General features: G+C 36.6%; 1 protein-coding gene across 3 annotated transcripts in view; it reads right to left on the reverse strand.

Annotated features, from left to right (window-relative positions):
* LOC103007881 (CD302 antigen) overlaps positions 1-19,163 on the reverse strand; it is a 134,051-nt gene that overhangs the window by 92,170 nt on the left and 22,718 nt on the right. For all 3 annotated transcript variants that reach the window (XM_007183155.2, XM_007183153.2, XM_007183152.2), the window contains exons 7-13: positions 17,021-17,215; positions 15,925-16,082; positions 13,702-13,812; positions 13,061-13,149; positions 12,768-12,937; positions 10,222-10,421; positions 9,511-9,653 (exon numbers count right to left, since the gene is read on the reverse strand). In XM_007183155.2, coding sequence (XP_007183217.2) covers positions 9,511-9,653; positions 10,222-10,421; positions 12,768-12,937; positions 13,061-13,149; positions 13,702-13,812; positions 15,925-16,082; positions 17,021-17,215 — 1,066 coding nt within the window. The remainder of the gene's footprint in view (positions 1-9,510; positions 9,654-10,221; positions 10,422-12,767; positions 12,938-13,060; positions 13,150-13,701; positions 13,813-15,924; positions 16,083-17,020; positions 17,216-19,163) is intronic.

Below are 19,163 nucleotides of genomic sequence, written 5' to 3' on the forward strand. Positions count from 1 at the left end.
GTGATGCTGGTTACTTTCCATTTAATTTAACCTTCTGATTGTATATGTCATGTACCACCAGTACACGAGTGAATGTTATATATGCAAAGCAATACATACATAAATGCTAAGTATAAATAGAACACGTATTAGAAAAGGGGTAGAATCCAAATCTAAAGTTAATCCCTACTCTCAAGCTCAGTAGAATATATGGAACATACGGAACATACAGTTACAAGACTGCTGGGAAATAGAGTAAGTCTGCATTTAAAAATATTTGCCAGTGAATCCAAGGCAGGAACAAACTTAATTTTAAATTAATTTCTCACTTTTTAATGAAATAATTGCTTTTCTTCATCTCTTTCCTCTGTCCAACATTCCCTCATATTTTAACATCAATAAGCATGTTTTGCACCTTACCAACCTCAAGCTTTTCAACTTATTGCAATGGAATATGAAGGCAGTCCCCTTTCAGTTTTTATTGTTATACTGTTTTCTTTCAGAAAGAAAGATTACCAATTTGCAGAGTTAAGATAAATCCAGTGGAGACAATTAAGTCTAGTTTGAATTTAGCAGCTAAAAAAGGATTTTGCAGTTTGTGTCTTCAACTAATCAGAGCTTTCCTACAGACTTCCAAATGTATCATACTTTCTGATTGTGAGATTTCTAAACCACCAGGTCTAGATAATTGCCATATATACATTATAATTAAACTCAGACAGCTAAAATAAAGAGGAGGTCAAGTTTGCTTCCTCAAACTTCATTTCTTTCTAATTTTTGTAGATTATGTATTTGGGCCTGGAGAATTTGTGCGGAATTCTGTGTTTCCCTAAAGTAAGCATTAGATATTTTATCTTCTTTGCACAATCAACAGTATGACTGGAAGATGATCAAAGATCATTTGCCATCTGCATTTACTCTATAGGCAGCTCCCACAGAAAGCTTCTTTAGGGGTCTGTCCCCACCATTTCCACTCAGTCTGCTCTTAGCTCCCCATCTTCCCTTAGAAACCTCTGGTTTCAAGCCCATTTCTGCCTCCTCTGCTGCATCTCAGAGAACAGTTTCCTAGAGAGAATTTGTCCCATGTCCAAAGCTTCTCATCTTCACTACATTCTGAGACTGAACTTCATTGCAACCCAGACCTTTATAGTTTTCAGCTTCCATTTCAAGAGATTTATTAGTCGGTTATAAATATAGTAAATAGTAGCTACTTGTGGGGTTTTTTTTGTGTTATAAATATAGTAAATAGTAGCTACTTGTGGGGTTTTTTTACTTCATTTCTCATTTGTAACTTCTTCCTGGTTTGGCCTGATTTGTCTGTAGGTAGATAAAGAGAAGAAGAAATTGGAAATCACATTAATCGTTGCACACCTTTAATATGGATTTTCAAAAATTCGAGGGAAGAAAAAAAATTTGTGGGAAGAAATGGATCATAACTGAGGAATTAAATCAAACTGAAAACTTCTCTCTGTATATAAATTTCTTCTGCTCCAAACACTAAGTATATGGTTTTAAGGCTATGAGGTTAAGAAGACATTGCATGAAAGGTTACTTTCTGTATTTGCATTAAAATTTCTACTCTCAATCAAATTTCCTGCTGCATCTGGTTCCTAAGGAAAACAGCACCTCAACCATAACCCCCCATAAACACTATTTGATGAGGGCGCTTAGTCTGCAAAGCCTTAGATTTATATCCAAATCCACTCATGCCACATCACTGGAGGTAGTGCACACAGCAGCAATCGCACTGCAAACAAGGCTTTCTTCCCTAATCCTAAAACTACTTTTGTTCTACAATGGCTTTCCCTGGTGGGCTGCTGTTAAGAGTTGCAAAGATTTTAGAGCCTTAATGATCTGGTGCACCATGAACTCTTTTCATTGAAATACAAACAGAGAATGGAACTTAGATTGTGAGAAGTAGAGCAGTAATCTGACCTTATTCCTTGGCAGGCAAAACACAATTTGGGCAATGGACGTCTCGCTGAGAAAGGTCAATCCCTGCAATAAAAAGCTAAGGTGTTCAAGGAATAAGCTTTAGAATCATTTTCTGATATAAATGGGCTGGCTTCCTTTCTTCCCTTCAAGCCATGGTTATAATATTGAATAAGTTTTAGAATATGTTGTCTAAATATAGCATGGACAAATGATCTATTAATGGAGCACGTATTAAGCAGACATTACAGTCTGATTAATACATGGTACTGTATTAGCTGCTAGGACGAGTACAAATAAAATATAGTCCCTATGAGCGAAAGGATTATGGTGATGTGTTTTTCCTTTGTGCTCTTCTGTTTTCTAAATTCAGTATACATTGCTTCTGTGATCAGAAAAGAAACTAAACATTGTATATTCTGTGGAAAATAAACTATATGATAGGAATAGAAGAAAATGGAAAAGATTTATACTAAATGCTAACTATGTTTATAACTAGGAGCTAGGATTTGAGGTGATTTAGTTTTCTTCATTATCATTTTTTACATTCCCCAATTTTACATAATGAACCTGTATTAATTTTTAATTGAGGGGGAGAACTCAGCAAGTGTGATTAGAAATTAAAAAATCAAGAAAGAGTCCTTAATTACCTCTCAGACTTTTGTTTTCTAGTGTAATTTGTTCTGTATATACAAGCTCTTAATAATCATTTATATCATATATGATATTCCATTTTTCATCAATTGATTCCCACAAACACAGTTGCCCCTTGGTATCCACAGGGGATTGGTTCCAGGACCCTCCTCATACCAAAATCCACAGATGCTCAAGTCCCTTATATAAAATGATGTAGTATTTGCATGTAACCTAAACATGTCCTCCTGTATACTTTATTTTTAGATTACTTATTATACCTAAAACAGTGTAAATACTATGTAAATAGTTGCCAACATGAGGCAAATCCAAGTTTTGCCTTTTGGAACTTTCCAGAATTTTTTTCAAATATTTTCGATCTGAAGTTGATTGAATCTGTGGATGTGAAACGTGTGGATATGGAGGGCTGACTGTATCCACAACCTCATGGCTTAGTACTTTTCCATGGCTCCCTGAACCACGTAAAGGTTTCTAACCTCTTGCTGGGTTAGGAACTTGATTCAAAACCCAGTTTGTTTATGTCAGTATTTTCCGTAAAAATACTTTAGCTTAGACAGTATGATATTGTGTATGTCAAGCTTGAGATCTAGGGGCTAGCAAGCTGCCCGGCTGAAATTCTCTCTTCAGGGAGGGTCAGCAGGGTATTAGAAAGGTTATGCTCCAGAGGCAGCTACCACAAGGGAGTCTGTGGTCCAAAAGCCATACCTGAGACTTTGGTTGTTAGCGGAGTAAATGTCAGAAATAGGTTAATATCAGCAAACTTAGAAGCTTGTTAATCAGCATGATCTTAGAAATGGGCACTCACTGGTAAAATTGAAGATATGAGGAATAGCTAAAAATACTTAGGGACACTCTCACTCTCATGAAAGGGTATTAGAATCTGGTGAGGCTGGTATCCTGTACCACTGGAAATGGATCTGGGGTCTGATCTCTCTCTTTTTTGAAAATTTATTAAATTTATTTACTTTTGGCTGCGTTGGGTCTTCGTTGCTGCGCGCGGGCTTTCTCTAGTTGTGGCGAGCGGGGGCTACTCTTCGTGGCAGCACGCGAGCTTCGAACACTGCGGTGGCTTCTCTTGTTGTGGAGCATGGGCTCTAGAGTGCAGGCTCAGTAGTTGTAGCACACAGGCTTAGTTGCTCCGCGGCATGTGGGATATTCCTGCACCAGGGCTCAAGCCCATGTCCCATGCATTGGCAGGCGGATTCTTAACCACTGCACAACCAGGGAAGCCCTGGGGCCTGATCTTTTAATGGTCCCATGTCCAGTCATTGGGTCAGGTGACTGGGACTGCCTGATGCCAACTATAGTGGGAACAGAAGAATCCTGCCTCTGGAACACTGTCACATTTACCTCAAATGAGCCTTCCATGCAAGATGGTCACTGGAACCTAAAAGGACAGACTACCGGGATGCTGTAAGCTTACAAGACAGGTTATATAACATGTTTTTTGCCTGCTTCAATGACTGTTTAATAAATGTATGTCTGGAAAGATTCGGTCTGAATATTGCATTCATTATACTCTACTTTCAAGGTTGTGGGCAGTAGCTAAGAAACACTCACCTCAAAAGAAACTTAAGAGTTTGTATATTCAAATTAGCTTAGTTAGTATGCAATGAAATTTTGTATATTAATTTCTAATGCTAGAAAATGAAGTCTAAAATACTAGAAATTATACAATAGATGCTTAATAAATGATTATTTATGGAACACATGTATTATATTTTTCATCAGATTCCAAGCACACTGTAGTGAGACTTTACTTGCTTTACAATAGTTAGCATATTAATGCAAATCTGGAAAATGTGGAAAAATGTTCAAACATTTAAACACACATTCAAAATCTTATCTTCCAGAGGTAACAACGATGATCTTTTCTGACGTATTTTTGCAGTCTACTTTTTGATGTAAATAGTATATTTTTTACTCTTTCATAATTTGCCTTTCTTCCCACTTAATATATTATAAATATTTGCATGTTGTAATGTTCTTTTTTTAAAAAATCTTAATGAACAGGGGATAAATTCCAAACAAAGATCAACAAAAGTGATGATACTAGGCATCTTTACCTTTTTTCTGACTTTCATGGAAATGCATTTAATGTTTAATCACTAAGTATCATATGGCTATTGGTTGAACTATACTTCTATTTTTAATTTAATAAGAAATTATGTGTTAATTATATTAATTAAATATGCTAAGTATATATTTATGTATAAAACCAGGAATGAATAGTGAATTTTACCAGATGCATTTTCAGCACCTATTAAGATGATCACATATTTGACTAGATATATAGAGTTCCTAATACTGGCCCAACCTTGTACTCTTGGAAGAAATCCTACACGATCAAGGCATGTTATTTTGAGGTACTATAACACACTCGGTTAAGAAAGTGGGCTCTAATGGGTTCATATATTGGATCCTTTATTTACTAAATATATAACCTTGGGCAAGTTGTTTTACTTCTTTGTGTCTCCATCCCCCCATTTAGATAAAATGGGCATAGTAACCTACCTCATAGGCCGTTGTAAGGATTAGTTAGTAGAAAATACTTAGGACATTATCTGGCACTCAATAAGCAGTATATCTGTGTTTGTTATTGTATCCCTTGTTAGTATTTACTTTTTCAAGTCTAGATATGAGGTTGGTCTATAATTCTTTGTGCTATCTTTGACAGGTTGTGATATCAGAATTAGACTATTTGTGAAATAAACTGAATGCTTGCACCAGTTTCTATGTAATGGAATACAATCTCTTGGTTGTACTATTGAAATACGTGGTAATGATCTCTTTTTTAAAATATGAAGGAGTTCACATATAGAACCATATAGGTAGTTCCTATCTTTTTCTTGGAAGAAATTCTTTGTTAACTTTTTCCATTTTTTCCATGGCTATTGGATTACTGGGTTTCCACTTATTAAATCAATTATATACTAATTTATATTTCTCTAGATATTGTTCACTTTAATAATTTCATTATAATAACATAGAATTATGCATAGGATTCTTACCAACTAAAAAAATTCTCCATTGAAAGGATTTTATAATCTCTTACTTAGGTTTCATTTTAAGTATCTGTTTTTTTTTTGGTTTGTTTTCATGATTTAGTCATCAGTAGATTTTTTTCTTCTGTTTTGTAGTTTTATTTCTAGAGATAAAACTCTAGGATTTGTCAGTTCTACTGCTTTTCTAGTTTCTAATTCATTCATTTCACTTTTATCTTTATTAGGTTCTTTCTTATGGTTTCCTTTTATTTATGTTGATAAATATTTTAACTTTTAGGTGAATGCTTATTTTCATTATTTTTGTTTAACAATTAAAGCCCTTAAAGCTATTAATGTACCTCCAGCTATAGCTTTGGTTATATCTCATGAATTTCAGAATGAGTGTTTTTATTATCATCTATACAGTTTTGATTTACTTGCCAAAAGAGTTCTTAAAAACACTGAATGTTTATTTTGTAAATAAGAGTCACAGATGTAGAAAATAAACTTATGGTTACCGGGGGGAAAGGGTGGGGGAAGGAATAAATTGGGAACTGGGATTGATACATACACACTACTATATATAAAATGGATAACTAATAAGGATGTACTGTATAGCACAGGGAACTCTACTCAATACTCTGTAATCACCTATTTGGGAAAAGAATCTAAAAAAGAGTGGATATATGTATATGTATAACTGATTCACTTCGTTGTACACCTGAAACTAACACAACATTGTAAATCAATTATACTCCAATAAAAATTTTTTTAAAAACACTGAATTTTTAGGTGAAGGGGATTTGATTTCACTTCTAATGTAACTTGTATAATTTTACCACTTCGAAATGTTAGGGTTTTTTTTTTTTTTAGCCTAATAGATACATTATTTTAAGTGATCCAGGCAAAGAGCTTGAAGAGGAAGTATATACACACTTTTTAATCTATAAATAAAGAGGATATTATTAAATCAACCTTCATTATACTATTCATATGTTCTATGTTATTTCTATTTTGCCTGTCTCGTTCGTCGATAAATGAGATGAGCATTAGTCTCTCATTACTATTTTTTATTGAAAAATTTTAGTAATATAATTAATATTTTTGTTTTATACATTTTGATACCTTTTAAGTGTGTAAAGGTTCTTGACTATTATAACTTCACTGTAGATTGTACCTTTAATCAATAATAAGATCTCATTTTCCCATTTAATGTCTTTTTACTTCAATTGTATTTTATCTAATATTAATACTACAACTCTAGCTTTTTCATTCACATTTACACAATATAATTTTGCCCATTATTTTAATTTTCCCATTCTAATTTTTGTGTTAAGTTTGTGATTATTAACTCAATGCTACTTGGGTGAATAAGGCCCATACAGCAAATTATAAAGAAATAAAATAGCATAAGCAAGTGAAGTGGCCAAGGAGTAATAAATTGGAGACCACAACAAATTGGAGAGTGATGCCGCATTTTGGTGGGCCACTGGCTAATCAGCACTAATTATTGCTGCAATATGAAAATGTTGCCGGTTGTTTTAATTGTAAAAGGAGTGTCAAAAATATGGATTTTATCAAAATGTTTTGATTCTGAAACGCTTTGTGGTCCCTTCCTTCCAGGAAAAGAACATAATACTCCTTGGGCTGGAAAGGTACTAATCGGCAAGATTTGTTTTAGGTATCTTTCAACAGCATAGAGTTGGGTTTCATTACTGAACACATTTGCAAACTTGGACTTAAACATAACTGATAATGGATACATTTGGTCTTCTGCCATCTTCTTTATGCCGGACTTCATGCTTCGTTATTTTATTCCTTTATAATTTTCTGTATGGGCCTTTTTTTTTCACCCATTACATATTCAGTAGATGAACATACTCTTTACAGTTTAAAAAAAATACAAAATCTGTGTTTCTAAATATGATTTCCAGGTAAAATGAAAAATTTATTATACTTTCAGTTTTCACAACCATTTTATCTCTTTACATCTCAGTTTTTATTTATAAACAGAGTTATAAACTCTGGTATTAACCAGAGTTAACACCTGGTTTTATTAAAATATTCTTGTTTCTCTTTCAGAATTTAGGATAATTACATTCTAAATTTAGGATAATTTAGGGTAATTTTATAATTACATATATTGCATTATTTAGACTGGGGCTATGTTTTTATGTTATGCATTCTTCCTTCTAATTCTTTAACAACAAAATACCTGTTCATGTTTTTTGATTTTTATTCATCTCTCAACTGGAATGTGTCTTTGAAATTTTTTTCAAGTAGGGAGCATTATCAATTACTATCTTCACAAATGAAAAACCACACCACTGGGAACTAAGATCAACACATTGCCCACATTTTCCAGTTCAAAACTCTTTAGATGTCAGTTTTTAAAATGCCTTCTTATATTTAATGGCCTAGAGAAGAAGGCTAGCTGGATTTTGTGTTTTGGTACCTGTTTTATTTTTGCTATTTTTCTTTGAAGTCTTTGTTTTTTTGAGTCAAAATGATCAGGAAAGTATTCACTAGGATATGTCCAGGTGGTGATTTCTTTTCCATAATTTTGCCTGATATACCCTGACTCCTTGATTTACAAATTTCGGTCTTCTTTTCGATTCAAAAAGTGAGGGGAGGGACTTCCCTCATGGTCCAGTGGCTAAGAATCCGCCTTCCAATGCAGGGGACGCAGGTTTGATCCCTGGTCTGGGAAATAAGATCCCACATGCCGCGGAGCAACTAAGCCCTTGCACCCCCAACTACTGAGCCCCCACACTCGGGAGCCCGCGAGCCACAACTACAGAGCCTGTGTGCCACAACTACAGAGCCCACGCTCTCTGGAGCCTGTGCACCACAACTAGAGATAAGCCTGTGCACTGCAACGAAGAGCCCATGCGCTGCAATGAAAGATCCCGCATGCTGCAACTAAGACCCGACACAGCCAAAAATAAATAAATAAATTAATTAATTAAAAAGTTCATTCTCTTAAAAAAGAAAACAAAAAAAAAAGTGAGGGGAAAAATAAATTGTGAAGTAGAAGCCCCTCATACCTATGATTGTCCCCAAAGCTTCAGAAAAAATTCCCTCTATGGCAGCAACACCTGGCCCATATTTCTCCACATTATCTTTAAGGACATCAAGAAAACCGTTCAGGAATCCTCCTTCTACATAACATCAAAATCACAGTGGCTTATTGACTCCATCTTTGTAACATCTCTGATCACTTCCTTATTGTCCCATCTTACTGCCCTTCTTCAATGTAGTTTTCTACCAGCTGGGCTGTAATAGCCTTATAATTAATTGTTCTGCATCTACCTACCATGTCTGTCTGTCTGTCTGTCTGTTTTTCTCTCTCTCTCTCTCTACACACACACACACACACACACACACACACACACACATACACACTTTGTTTTTGTTTGTTTTTTGCCTATTGACTTAATATTAAACTCCTTCCCTGGCAAGAAAGGGTGTTCTAATTTTATACCCAAATTCCATGTTCTAGCTAAGTTCTATGGCTCATTTCTCTTTCACCATATCTTTATATGCTAGTCTCAGTTCCTTTGCTTATGTTCTGCTTTCCCTGGCTTTTTCTCCCATCTTAACTTTCAAATATTACCTTACTTCCTAAGAACCATCCTTCTTCATAACATTTTCCCCAATTATACCTCCCAGAAACACTTCCTCCCTCCTCTAAATTCCCATGGCCTCTCCTTACTCATGTTCTAGATTTTTCCACCATACTTTTCTTATCCCCACTGCTGGACATTATTACACTACACAAAGGGTGGGGACTCTGTCTCCTTCATCTCTGAATCCCTCATAGCGTCTTGCACATAAAAATGTTTGATGTTGAATGACTGTCAAAGTACTGAATAACCCTTTTAGATAATAAAACATGTCAATTCTGAATACCTAGAGGACATCAAATTTAACACAGAAGATCTCATTCTAAAAGTATTACCTGAACTGGTCTGTTAGAAAGTGAATAAATTTCTTTATTTCATCCATATGACTGAAGCTAGGAAGGTGCCCTCCAAGTGCTTGGCAGAATCTCTCAGCTTCTTCCCAGTTCCTCTTTCTTACAATTCTTTCTATATGAAATAGCTTAACAAAATATAATGTTAATTTGTTTTCTGGTATAATCATAAAGTATTCATAATTTCAAAGTTGATTACAGTCAAATGTGTGGGCCCCTGAAATGGACTCTCAGAAGTGTAATAAAGACAGAGGTAAAGGCCCATATACTGTGACACAGACAGGTCTTGCTGAAAGTGTCAACTAGAGGCCAGACTGACACGGACCCTAAAATAAAATTTTTGACTTGTAAGAAGTGACAGAACTCTTCATTTGACAACACTAATTAGAGGGATATGAGAATCATAAGCAAAGTATTAGCATGGCATGCAGCTCATCCAATTTCCCAAAACAAAAGAACCCTAGGAAAGAGCCAGTTCTGGCTCTGGCCCTGCTCTTTTGGGTAGCACGTGAGTTTATATGGGAATGAGTCATCTGACACCAGAGGTTCAATGATACCCTGACAAGGACGCTGTGCTCCCAAACACTTCAGTAGGTGATGTATATGTCTGGGGAGGAACACAGTTTGTACAAAGACATGGACTAGGAGAGCAGACAGATAGCTTCATTGAGGGATTGAATGAGAACATTACTTTACCTTATAACAAGAAAGACCTGAGGGGAAACTATGCCAGCCTTCAGGACAGGGGTCTTCAGGCTTGGGGGCTGCTTCTTCAGGCTCAGGGGCCTCACTTATTTTCTTGCAAATTGAAAGTGCTCTGAAGCTTCTGCAGTCTTTCACCTCCCACTTTCCAAGAGACTTTCCCGTAGCCATAGCCACACACCCTCCTGGAGAAGCTGGGGTTTAATTAAAAATAACATTAAAGGGACTTCCCTGGTGGTCCAGTGGTTAAGAATCCGCCTTCCAATGCAGGGAACGTGGGTTCGATCTCTGGTCAGGGAACTAAGATCCCACATGCTGCGGGGCAACTAACCCCGCGCACCGCAACTACTGAGCACGTGAGCCACAACTAGGGAGAAGCCTGCATGTCACAGCTAGAGAGAAGCCAGCGCACCACAACGATGATCCCGCGTGCTGCAACGAAGATCCCAGGTGCTGCAACTAAGACCCGACACAGCCAAAAAATACAATGAATAAATATTTTTAAAAAACATTAAAAAATTAAAGCCCCGACATTTTCTAGTGCCTACACACTTTATTTGATTCAAAGTGGGGAGAGAGAATAGGAAAGAAAATGGAGGAAATAAATGTGTTGTTCACAATAATAATGATGACAGTAATACAGAGAAGTGTTTACTACTTGCCAGGTGCTATTCTAAGAGTATTAAATGAATTGATCGTCACATAGAGTGGATTCTATTGTCACACTGAGGTACAGTGAGGATTAGTGATTTGTCCAAGGTCACATGTGAGCAAGTTGCTGATCCAGAATTGGAATCTAGGTGGTGTGTGTGTAGAGCTGTACCCTAAACCACTATGATGCTCAGAACAGTCTAAACCATTCATATTCACCTAACAGCTTTCAACAGTTTTTAAGCAACTTAGTAAACCTCAAAACAACACTCTCAGATTCAGATCCAAAGGAGGAGCTGGTACAATAAAGGTAAAAGGAGGTGTGTGGTAATATACATTTGTTTACTATTTATTTTATGGCAGCCAGAATTTTATTTACTCACTACAACATTAAAAAGACAGTTTGTATTGTCAGATCCATTTCCAGATGAAGAATCAGTGACTTGCCCACAATCATAGTTAGTGAGTGGTGGAGTCAGAACTTGAACCCAGATTTGTCTGGCAAAATGCCATGCTCCCTTTCCCATTACATCACACTGCTTAAAATGTGCAGAGGACAAGAAGAAAATACATTGCAAAGTAATAAGGACAACTTCCATTCCGTCACACAGAGAAGCCATGTGGTCTCATGTCTCATTATACAAGGACAGCAAGAGGAACAAGGGACTGGGAAAAATAATGCTGTGCTACCCTGCATGAGTGTGCTGTTTTCTCTTGTTCTACCCCCTATCCATGGCTTGCCCAATGCAAACCAAACTGGCTGAATCTGGGAATAATAATGGTAAAGAGGACTTAAAAGGCAGTGTTTCTGGCTACAGACTGAGAGAATAGCTTTTATAGCTACTTCCTAAGCACCCCTGCCCCCAACCACTGAGGCTTATCCATGAAGAATGTGACACTGACTCTAAAATGTCTGAGTGTCTATAGAAGAAATCATGTATTCTGTATTTTAGAACATTCTAATTTGAGGTGAAATTTAACCAGGATTAGCATCTGCATCCTCCATCTTCTACAAGTAAAAAGATGACCTTGTTATTATCAATACCACTCATACTTATATTGATGATCATGTATTACAAATTTTGTGGGCATTCTCTATTTCAAATATTGTGTTGAACTACACATTCACATGTTCCAATTTCTATGTTATAAAAATGGTCTTCATGATTCCATTATACAAACATAAGAAAATATAAATAATTCAAAGGAAGAAAAGTCGAATGCTGTCTCATAAAAAGCCAAAGGCCTCTAAAAAGCACTGAATTAGGAATCAGATCTGGATTTTAGCCATTCAATAACCAGGTAACCTTTGTCAAGTAAGTCACCTTTCTAAGCCTCTGTTTTCTCAACTCTAAAATCAGAAGGGCCTTCTGAGGCCTTTTCTGGCTCAAGTGTTCTGATTCTATGGCTAACTATGGTCAATGCTTTAGGCTAAAGAAGGATAAACTACCTTTCAGAATAAATAATACCTACAATACATTGCCTCCTTAATTCTCACCCATTGAGAATAACAGAAATAAACACATTCAATTTTGGAGAAAGAAGTTAAGAAGCAGAGAGGTGAAAATGTAAAGTGCTCCACAATGAAGCTTCTAGGTTCTGTTTGAGACGACATGGAAAGGATAACAAACTCACACTGATGCTTCTAGCTCTGTGCCATTAGACGGTGGTTTCTGAGAACTGAGTTTTCTAGCTTTTATTGGGTAATTGCCGAGGATTTCATAGGGAAGACATAGTCGCTGCTTCTATTTATGGTTCCATAGATAGACTCTAGTCCTGAAGATCATCATCCTCTTCATATTTCAAAGGTAAGTGAAGAACACATTTGGGAGGAACGCTGCCTCTCACAGGTCACTGTATTCTAATGCTTTCAAGGCTAAGGCACTCACCTGGCTCAAGAAAATTCCAGTTGGAAAACGTTACAGCCCGCTTTATTCCGCCAGCGCTTCCCCAACTATACTCTCCACTTGCATCTATATCTCTCAGGCCAGTCCAGAAGTATTTTTCTGGAGACTTAGTATACTTTTTAATCATATCATTCAGGTATTCTTGCTCAAATCTACAAAATGAGAGTCAAATTAGTAGGTGTTTTTTACAGTGACTGAAATACTATATAAATTGAAGACGCACTTTTTTCTAGGAAGATTATTTAGCAAAGGAACCCAGAGTTAAAAGTTCACACCTGCTAGTAACAGTCAGATTGCAGTTGGTTCCAAAGGGGACCTCATCCTTGTAAATCTTGTAACAGGCTTCTCCATGTCTCTTCCAGCCCTAAATCAGAGGAAAAATATCACACTGTCTTCTGCACTTGATAACAAGCAAGTTTCTGTTACATAAGTAACATCTTACAACTAAGGGAAATTAAGGACATGGGCAGGGAATCTAAACACATGATGAGAGTGGGATACAATTTCATAGAAAACCTCCATAAGCCTGTGAGCCTGTGTCAGACAGAAGGAATGTCTTAACTTTCTTTACTCCTAATGCCTAGCTCATCATAAGAGTATAACAGTTGTTAGTTCAATAATTTTTGAATAAGAATAATGCAAGTAAGAGAAGTAAAAAATCAGCATTGAGGATATAATCATATACATTTTTATAGAAATTCATGAATAGATAATTATTTTTCCTATAACTCTTTTTTCTTCTGTAAGAGTGCCGATATCTATGATTCACCACCTTCTGGCTTGCTCTAATGTATAAATGAACAGAACCTAGTAATTTCTTCTATTTTCCAAGTCTAAAGTATGTAAGTCTCAACTACCATATCTAACCAAAAGGTATAATATCGCTTAGAAAAATTTCCACAGGGGTTTTACATACCTCACCTGGAGGACACATCTTATCAGATCTTGTATCATTCAATTTTTCTCCCTTTTTCTTACATACATATTTAAGTTTCTCTTCACATGATTGGACCTTCCACTGACCTAGCTTTTAAAAAACAGAAAATAATTTTTCCCACAAGAGAAATTATTTGCCACATATTTAGAATTGAACTCTTATCTTAAATCAAGATAGTTTCTTCCCACAACTATCAGGGAGGGAGAGGGGGAGGAGGGGAAGGAGGAAAGGGAGGGGGAGAAAATGAATATAAATGAATGATTAAACCTGAGAACATACTCCTAGAAAATGCTACCCAACAAACCTGGAAGCCTGTTACTTCAGCATCACCTCAAGGTCACAGTGGGGATGAGTTTCATTTCCTTATAAGTGTGACAATAAAACCACCAAAGGACACTATACAGAAGTTGAAGAGAGAAGAACCCAGACCACAGAGTTGCCAGAGTTGTAGTCTTCTTCCATATGACACAGCCAAAGTTTGTCCACAGGTTAAAAAACTTTGGGGCAACAGTAGCCAGGACATGGAAGCAACCTAAGTCTCCATCGACAGATGAAAGGATAAAGAAGATGTGGCACATATATACAATGGAACATTACTCAGCCAGTAAAAGAAATGAAATTGAGTTATTTGTAGTGAGGTGGATGGACCTAGAGACTGTCATACAGAGTGAAGTAAGTCAGAAAGAAAAAAACAAATACTGTATGCTAACACGTATATATGGAATCTAAAAAAAAAAAATGGTTCTGAAGAACCTAGAGGCAGGACAGGAATAAAGATGCAGACGTAGCGAATGGACTTGAGGACACAGGGAGAGGGAGGGGTAAGCTGGGACGAAGTGAGAGAGTGGCATGGACATATATACACTACCAAATGTAATATAGATAGCTAGTGGGAAGCAGCCACATAGCACAGAGAGATCAGCTCGGTGCTTTGTGACCACCTAAAGGGGTGGGATAGGGAGGGTGGGAGGGAGACGGAAGAGGGAGGAGATACGGGGATATATGTATACGTATAGTTGATTCACTTTGTTATAAAGCAGAAACTAACACACCATTGTAAAGCAATTATACTCCAATAAAGATGTTAAAAAACAAAACAACAACAACAAAAACTTTGGGGCAGGTCACCTAATCTCCCTGTCTGAGTTTCCTCATATGTAAGATGATGATGGTGATTAGAATAGCGACTCTCTAAGAATTTTAGAATCAAAAGTTTCTGCCAACTCTACTTCAGTCTAGACGTCAAAGTTCTATCTTTCAAATATGCTACTTAACACTTATTTTGCTTAAGTCACTCTGCTTTCTTTGAATTAAATTTTAGTAAGTCAATTGTGATACGGGTCAGTTTTGAACGTTGGAAGCTGTCTAGATAAGCCATCAGTTCACTCTGGCCTATGGGACCTCATTTCTATCTTTGATACTCTTTTAAAGATATCCTGTGTATCCTTTTAAATAGAGTATTAAATGTGACACCTTTCTAAATTCAGCTTTACACCTTTCTAAAAACATCTTTACTATTGAAACACTTCTAAATAGTCCTACCATTTATTGCTTCCACTTAAGTCTCTCTAGAAGTCTGAGTGACACAATTGGCCTCCCAAACAATTAGGAGTCCACAGGAAAGTGCTACAAACAAAAATATAGAGACATATATGTCCTTTCGGCTCAATAGTTTATTTTGGACTCTTCTGAAAGTTCAAAGCATGCTTTATTGAGCATGCTTACTGAAGCATGCTCAATAAACATTTATGCATTCTATAGGAGTAACATATTCTCTGAACAAAGTCAGACCTAATTTTTTAACAAAACTAGTTTTTCAGTTCTCAAAGTTGAATTACTTTGATCTGAACATGAGAAGATGGGATTTTCCAGGTTAAATTGTGGCTACCTGCTAAATATCACACTGGTGGTACTGAGAGAAAGCAGAAGCAATCTGGCACAAGAATCTGAGCTCTAAAGGGATTCTCTTGATCTGTTTCACACCAGAGAAGATACTCTCAGACAGGAATCGGATTGCTTCTTTAGTAATTGCTTTATTTACCTTTTTTCAGCAGCTACTGGAAAGACAGCCTACAGTGCTATTACCTTTTATTTTCTTTCCCAGCTTAAACACAAATATCCCAACCGAAGTCATCTTACTATTATTATTAGATTTTCAGGTATAACGATAAGGATATAAATAAACTTGAGGAGGTTTCCTACCTTTCCTAAATAGGAAACACAGTTGGGAGTGTTATTGTAGGGAACATATGGCTCATTCTCGTCCCAATAAGTCAGAGTAACTTCAGTACCATCTGACCACTGAAATAGAGTTGGCGTATTTATGTTCCTAAGGCCTGTCCATATTTCTTCTTTGGCATCTAAAAGAAAAATGTTTTATTTGTTTGGTTACTCAATTACATACTTCAATATGTACACTGCTACTGATTTTTACATTCTGATATGGGGTGTTACGAGCCTTGATGGTATTTTTTTTCTTTTAAAATTTTAATTCAGAAAATGGTATTCTTAATTAACCTGTAAAAGTATTGATAAGTTAGGCAGGCCCGATGATGAGGGCTTTTCAGGTCACTTATGCAGGTAGGGTACACAGGTGGAACAGCTGTACTATGACCTGTAGGCTGGATGTTCCTGATACCTGGTTTAGATAAACCTTGCTTTATGAGAAATAATGAAACTCTACAAATACAGTCATAGATATTCCAGTTAGAATAAGGATATTGTCCATCACCGCCATGGAATGACTATACTGCCTTCCCAGGTAAAACAACTGGCAACACGCCGGCACAGAACAGGTATCTAGTACTTGCTATTACTATGGGTGAATCCTAGGAGGAGGTCTTAATACTGGCTCTCTGGTGTTTTGTTCTTCATTTTTCAGCTTTCAAATAATTATAAAAGTGAAATAATCATCACTTAAGTGTTGGGAGTAATTTAAATAGCATTTAGCTTATGAGAAGAAGGAAATTATTCAATCAATGGTTGTACTGTCAGGTCGGTAGCTGCTAGCTACATGCGGCTATTTAAAACTGTAAATCAATTAAAATGAAATGAAAGTAAAAATTCAGTTCTCCAGTCGCCCTAGCTACATTTCAAGGGCTCAAAAGCCACAAGTGGCTGTTGGCTACTGAACTGGACAGCACAGATTATAGAATGGTTCCATCACTGCAGAAAATTCTATTAGACAATGCTGAGGTATAGGATCAAACTATAAGCTTTTCATTCTTGCTAAGAATCTGAAAACAGGGATACATTAAAATGTTTTAAACCTCTCAAAGAGGATACCTTAAAAACTTACCCCCATTATGGAGTTTTGTGACAACCAGCTCCACATCTGCTAAAGAATGAATGCTGATGAGGTCACTGCTGAAGGTTTTGCATTTCATATGTGCCTTATCCCAGGAATCACTTTCATTTACCAGCAGATAGCAAAATCCATTATTTGGCAGCCAGTCTGCTGAATCACAGCGGGTATCTGAGTATGTCCAAACACCTGGAGGAAAAGAAGCTATTTATATTCCAGTAAAGACACATCTATTTTGAATCAATATTTAAATTCTTGAATATTGAATTGCAAATTCTTCTTTCTTGAATCATAAGGCTTCTGGAAAACTGGAGAATGTGATGTCAGATGGTACAGTGACATGAATTTTTGTGGTGCCTAATGTATACATAATATCATAAGAGTGACTGCAGGGATTCAGATAATAATGTGACTTGAAAGTGATACAAATGTGCTACATGGCTGGCCACAGACTATTTAAAGAGGGATTGCCCTTAGTCCTAGCAGACAGAAGAAAAGTGTGGGGTAAGCCAGGTGTTGACAAATCTCTTCCTGGGTATGGGATTTGTGAGGTTCCCCTCCAGTCTCTGACTTTGAGAGATTATGAAGTTGAGCCTCCTTTTCATGTACGGTCAGCTTAGCAAGGGAATGTGCATTAATGCTCACTGTTGAACAGAGAACAGGCAGAGATTTAAGGAACATAATAAGACATTTATTCACTTCACACCCAAGAAATGGCATCACTGGAGGGAAAGGGCAAAGGGCATCTCTGGACCTCTTCTTTCCTCCCCTCTGCTAGTCCTACGGTCCATGGAATGAGGGACTCTTTGTTTTGACTATAATAAAACTCACTCAAGTGATGGTGAGTTTTGGAGAGAAAAAGAGCAAGGTATAAACCATACAAAATACTTCTACCTACCCCTCTTAACAGAACTAGAAAACAGTTTCGCTTTTCAGGCTTCATGGATTCGGACCATTTGGAAAGTTTGTTATAAGAAAACACAGCATCTTAAAAATGTGGACAGTTTGATTTTTACTAAACGATAAAATTCAGGTTCAGCTTCTCACACTTGTAAAATCACTCAATTAGCTTTAAGGTTCTGAAATAGCACTTATTATTATGATTATACTTTATAATTATAATAAAAGAACAGAGGGAAAAACACCCATAATTGAACTTGAAATAATTATGTTCATATTCTAGTCTTTGTCTCTATGAATACATATTTTTACAAGATTAAAATGATAGGTAGGCATATGATTGTTCTGCTTTTTGTATTTTCCTGCTGGCACCGTTATTTTATTAAATGCATACTGTTCAATCATGTGGAAGCATCTTGATTTACTTAATAATTGCTACTACAGGGTATTTATTTGATCTATCATTAGTCATCCTGGTTTATTTTCATTTGTGCTGTCTTTTCTGCTATGCCTTTTATTGTATGGACTAAATTTGGTTTGAATCAACTTGGAAGATAAATGTTCATTTTCCCCTATTATTTTTTAAACTTAAAAAATAGCTTTATGCTCCTATTTGGATGATAAGAAATTTTATGCTTTATTCTCTTCCCCCAACATTCCTTAAAGCAAGACATTTTAAAATCTCCCTTTCTCCTCCCAGTTTTAAGTATCAGTTTTTCTCATTCAGTGAGGATTTAATCAAATACCAGGTATACGGTGGGCGCTGTGAAAGACAGCAGGGCATTTCTCTTCTCCATTCTTTCAAAGACTTTTCTTTCAAACTTTTAAACTTTTCTGCACCTCAGAAGTTTCAGCTGTCCTGTGTCTCTCTTACCCCCAAACTCCCTGGAAAAAACCCCCTTCTGTGTACATATTTTGTCCATCTGCACCCCTCCTTTCCACCTGATTTATCAACACAAAGAACCAGTCTGGCAAAGAAGGAGAGAGAGGTGGGCAAAGAAGGGGTGGGCATTGCGGGGAAGGGGGTGGGAACATTCCCGTGTCCATCATTTTTTACTTCCCACGGAGGCAGGTAATATGTAAGACCTGGCCTTAAAGCAGTGGCCCTCAAACTTGAGTGTGTATCACAATCACCTGGAAGGCTTTTTAAAACACAGATTGCTGGTTCCCACCCTCAGAGTTCCTGATTCAGTAAATCTGGGGTAGGTCCTGAAATTTGCATTTCTTACAGGTACAG

This window comes from Balaenoptera acutorostrata, chromosome 8 (assembly GCF_949987535.1).
Source record: "Balaenoptera acutorostrata chromosome 8, mBalAcu1.1, whole genome shotgun sequence".
Classification (NCBI taxonomy): Eukaryota; Metazoa; Chordata; class Mammalia; order Artiodactyla; family Balaenopteridae; genus Balaenoptera; species Balaenoptera acutorostrata.